We start from the raw sequence: 5,105 nt of genomic DNA, 5'->3' as shown, positions 1-5,105 counted from the left end.
GCTCTATTTACTTTTCCTCCTACTGGTATGGAGCACTTCTCCTCGTCCAACACCACATGGAAGGGATCAGGCTCAAGGGCTGAACCCTGAGGCAGGTTTCCAGAGGGGGAAAGAGGGAGCGGGCGTGTCAGAGCAGAGAAGCCCACTTTGGCCTTCACCCCTGCCCCCTCGTGTCGCGGGGTGATCAGTGTCTTGGCCAAAGGCTGGAGCCCTTCCAGGTCCTCCCCAGCTCCAGCAGGCAGGAGGGCCTCCCTGCTGCCTCTGCTGGCATCGATGGCACCCACGGGAAACACGCGGGAGTGACAGCCTCTGGGGTTGTGCTTTACGGGGGTAGGAGGTATGGGGACTATCACGTCCTCAGGAGATGGGGAACTGATGGACCTCATGGAAAGGGAAGAAGAAAGTGCTTCAGTGCGTTTCAGTTCTGGGCCTCTTAAAGAAATCACAGAGCGTCTTGTGATTTAGAGACAAATATGCAAGACAAGGAGAGCTTTAAGCCACAGGCTTGGCCCACTGCCTGCATTTTTTCCCTCCTCTTTCAGTGTAATTACAGTTGAGCCATGTAGTAATTGGGTAACTTTTTCCAGAGGAATCCTTTCACTCGGAGTGAATCATACTTGCCAGAAAAAGAACATGGGGGCAGATAAAAGACATATAGATCCTATGGCTATTTGTGATAGAGCATTTTGCCCCCATCCCCTTGTTCCTCAGCCCCCCAGGTGTGCCCAGGGTAGGTGCAAGAGCCAGGCACTGAGCTTTCTGAGATAATTCCTCCCCACCTCTCCAAGACGGCTTCCTCCTGGCTTGCTGTGCCTACAGCCAAGATGAACCGCCTGGTTTTGAGAGTGTCTAGGGGTTCTGCAGAATAAGGAATATTTTCCCTCCTTTGGTTCCTATACCTACAAGAGCGGGTGGTAAGGGCTGAGTCAGCAGCTAGGCAGCCTTTGGGGTCAGCAAGGTTTAATAGTGCAGCTAGGCAGCCCTGGATCCAGCTTCAGTTCGCTGCTCCTGGGGTTTCACCTGGACCACAAAGAGTTTCTGAGGTACTGTGTGTATTGAGTGATATTTCTTCAGCTCCTGATTTAGGCAGAGCTGAAGAGCCCAGCCCTCCCCTCAGACCTTTCCCGCCAAGTCTCAACCCATCTGGTCATTTTCCATGTGGGATAAAAGCTTTGGATAGTAAAACACTCATTGTAAAACTATTTTCCATGGGCTTCATGGCCACACACAGCTGGATCTCCTCTTGGAGCTGCCGGCAGCTTACTTGGAAGGGTTGGGCTTAGCATCCTGGAGAGGAGACTGGGTGAGGGGGGGAGGAGGCAGCTCTGCCTGGCAGGACCTCCCTCCCCCCAAAACCAACCCCTTTCCGCGGTCTGATTGGCGAGTGGGGTGGAGAAGGGCTGGGACAACTCGGTTCTCCATCTATTTAAAGGCAAGGGTGGGGTCCCTGCAGTTACTTGCTTGGGATTCTTGCACCTTGGTGGAGAGGAGCACCAGCCTGCAGAGCAGCACCATGTCTTGCGTGAGTAGAGAAAGGGATGGGGCAGCTTTGCTGGAGGAGGTGCTCGGTGGAGTGGGACCACAGGGAATGTGTTGGTTTGGTGTGAGGGTGCTTGTGTTACTCTCCTCCACCTGCTCATCAGCCCCTGTGTCAGAGGGTCTGCCAGAGCCGGGTGCCTGCTGCTGGGGAGGAAGCACCCCTGCTGCAGTCATCACGGAGGGGTAGCTGCTATTTCTTGTTCTGGCAGGAGCAGGGTGGGTTTTTTTCCTGCAGTATGTCCTTGGGGAGGTATGTGGGGGGGTCTTTGCGGCGTTGGCTCCTGAGCTGGGGTGACCTGCTTTACAGCAGCTCTGCTCTATGGAAGCAGCTGCAGTAATGTTTATTGCTCTCTGGGCAGCCTTGCTGCTTGCTTCCTGGCTGAAGTTTTCCTGAGTCACTGAATTTTTATCTCTCTCTCGTACGAAGATGTGCTATACAGACGTGTCCTTCTGTGAGTGTCAAGGACAGCTGGGGAGATGCTTCTGTCAGAAGAGTGATTGCACTACTTTAATCACTCTCAGTCTAATGAAAGATAAATTAATCAGGGAGTGTCCCAAGTGCATGCTTATTTATTGAAGTGGGATGGGGGAAAGATTCTTAGTATTCTTGGGACCTTGCTTCTGGTATGATAGAAAATTAGTACATATGGGTTTTACCAGGGTATTTTAGTTCTAGAGAGAAGGTGAAGAAAGGCATGTGCATAGAGCAGGACAATGTTCTTGCAAATGCTGACCATACAAAAAACAAACCCCAAAACACCCCACACCAAGGCCTTGGGAGCTGAGGAGCAATGGGTCTGAGCTTCTGGATCTAGGCAAGGCTTGAAGTTTAAATCCAAGCCAGGGAAAGGGGGTGGAGGCTCCAACCCCGCACAGCCAAGCTTGTGTGGGATGATGTGAGACCCACAAGGCACATGGGTGTGTTTGGGACAGGGTGGGTGTGATGGGAGCTTGCAGGTACTTAAGCTTCACTGCTGTGAAATACAGATATGTTGATGAAAGCAGCAGGAGAAAGGTTGGGAAATTGGGCACATGTCCCATGTGACTGGAGTAACTTCTCTGGGATGTCCCTGGTGCAACGCCCTAGGGGAAGGGAGCTTCCCTCTCACACTCCAGCAGTCCAAAGCAATGCACTGTCTTGCAAGGCAGCAGGGAGAGCTGCCAAGTCAGAGCAAGAAAGCCAGCAGGTACTGAGCTAACATCTCTGCCTCCATGTTCCTCAGGGACCAGTATGCACCAACTTGGGTCTCAAGCCTGGCCAGCGCCTCACTGTCAAGGGGAAAATTTCACCAAGTGCTAAGAGGTAAGTTGTACTGTGCTGCCAAGGCACCAAACAAAGTTGTCTTCTGCTGGTGGGGGACAGAAGGGATCTCTCCCTTGGGTGGGAGAAGAGCAGCTTTGGCAGGGGTTAACACCAGCAGTGCTTCCCAGTGAGTCATTGCCTAATGCATCTTGCAGACACAGCCTACTGCCAAGGGGCTAAGCCAAAGCAGATGTGAAACTCCGGCTGCATGCACTGGCAGTGACCACATCCTCTCTAGTGCAGGGTAAAGGAAATGGAAGCTGTGTCTATACTAAGATTTGGATTGAGACCATCCCCACAGCCATGTTCTCTCCTTTGCACGAAGATTGCCCAGGAGTAGGGACACCATTACAGTGGGCAGGAGAATTTTATAGCCCAAGCAGCTGGGAGGTCTTGGGTGCTCTGAGCCACAGCTCCAGCAGCAGGGAGTCCCAGGCTGTTGAAGTTTGCTTTCACCCACTGGAGATACCTGTCAGGTGGTGAGTAGGCAGGTGGGAGTAAGTAGAAATTTGCTCCTAACTCTGCAGGAATCAAGGTGGCTGGGACCCGCAGGGAAGCCTCTGCAGCAGCCCCCAGCCCTTGTGCAGGTCTGTGGCTGGTGGGGCCTCTTGGTGGGTAAGGTGGAGCCCATAGCTGCTGTACCAGCACTAGCAGTGTTCCAGGAAATATGTTCCAGCTCTTCCCAGTGCCTTTGAAGTTTGATAGTGTCAGAGTGAAGCCTTCTGGGCTTTCTCTTGCCAAATAACATGCTTCCTCTCTTCTCATCTGGGTAAGAGGCCTGGAGGCAAGGTGGACACTGGGCTAGGAAGCTGCTTCTTCCCACTGTCATTGCAGATGCTTTGGGATAGCTAATGACATGGTAATTATTTCAGCTGCCTGCAGGGTGGGGAGAAGGAAGTGGCTGTCAGGCAGGGTGCAGCACCAGCTAACTGTTTGGAGCTGAAAGGAAATCTGAAAAGCAACTGACTCCTTGGGGAGCTGGTTTGGGTGCAGGATAATTCCCTTTCAGGGCTCGAAGTGCTGAACTTTTCTCTTGTTAAAAGCTTTGTGGAAACTAAGTGGTGTCTCTCCTAGGGATGGCACTATGGGCCTATCACCGCAGCAGAGGAGAATACCCCTTACTGACACAGCACCATCTTCTTAGGGAAGCTGTGCAATTTAGCAAAGTGTTTATCTTCTACCAGAGGCATTCATGGTAATGAGCAACATGCTATCATAGTATTGATGTCTTTTTTTTTTTTTCCTCTGCAGTTTTGTGATGAATCTGGGGAAGGATGCTTCCCACCTTGGGCTTCACTTCAACCCCCGTTTTGATGCTCATGGTGATGTGAACACAATTGTGTGTAACTCAAAGAAGGTGGAAGAATGGGGTGCAGAGCACAGGGAGACTGTCTTCCCTTTCCAGAAGGGGGGCACAGCAGAGGTGAGGCCTGGGATGCACTCTCTGTACATGACCCAGTGAAGGGAGGGTGTTTGGCACAGGGCACCCAACTGTAGGGGCTGTATTGGGGCTGTTTGTATAGGAGGTGGCTGACTTCTCCTTGGCCAGTGCCACCATCCAGGGCTCTGAGCCCGATGGAGGGTGGGGATCAAACATGCTAGAAGGACCTTGCTCAAAGGGATGTTAGTATTGAACTAAGCAGGGAGTAGGCATCTCAGGAGACCAGAATAACACTCCTGCTGTTGAAGAGCAGGTTATGCTGCTAAGCATGTTCACACTGCAGAGTGGAGGGTGGCACAGCAATGCTGTGGAGAGAAAAAGGCTTGAGGGTATCTTGGCAGAAATTTTCTTTGACTTTGACTTTTTTTCCATTTGTCTTGCAGATCAGTTTCAGTGTCAACCAAAATGATCTGACAGTCCACCTGCCAGGCCACCAGTTCACATTCCCTAACCGGCTTGGTCTCCCTGTCTTTGACTACTTTGATACACAAGGGGACTTCACGCTCCAGTCCATCAGCTGGGAATAACTTCTAACACCTCTATATCAAAGATACAGAAAAAGCAATCAATAAATAAGTTTTGGTCTAGCCAGTCTCAATCTAATGTGTTTCATACTGCAAGTCTACATGGGTTGGCCACCTTGCTGGGGAGGTGGGGGGGAAGAAGAGTAGCCAACTTTGGAGTACCATATGTGGGTAGGAATGTGCCAGCCTTGGCCCTTAGTCATAGATGGAGAAGAGGGTGACGGACAAAAGCCTGGGAAGGCAGAAAGTGAAAACCCTAAGGGGAGCCTCAGGAGGAATCATCGGGGCTAGAGATGAC

At 51.5% G+C, this 5,105-nt stretch overlaps 1 protein-coding gene across 1 annotated transcript; it reads left to right on the top strand.

The window, feature by feature from the left end:
- The first annotated feature begins 1,476 nt into the window (after positions 1-1,476).
- On the top strand, positions 1,477-4,870 carry LOC104625271 (beta-galactoside-binding lectin-like). Its single transcript, XM_010292852.1, has 4 exons — positions 1,477-1,522; positions 2,763-2,842; positions 4,094-4,265; positions 4,667-4,870. Exons 1-4 carry the CDS (start codon positions 1,514-1,516, stop codon positions 4,808-4,810), a joined length of 405 nt encoding a protein of 134 aa, XP_010291154.1. The 5' UTR covers positions 1,477-1,513; the 3' UTR covers positions 4,811-4,870.
- Positions 4,871-5,105: the final 235 nt, after the last annotated feature.

Source organism: Phaethon lepturus, unplaced genomic scaffold (genome assembly GCF_000687285.1).
Source record: "Phaethon lepturus isolate BGI_N335 unplaced genomic scaffold, ASM68728v1 scaffold45948, whole genome shotgun sequence".
Taxonomy (NCBI): domain Eukaryota; kingdom Metazoa; phylum Chordata; class Aves; order Phaethontiformes; family Phaethontidae; genus Phaethon; species Phaethon lepturus.
This window is presented reverse-complemented; position numbering and strand designations above follow the sequence as displayed.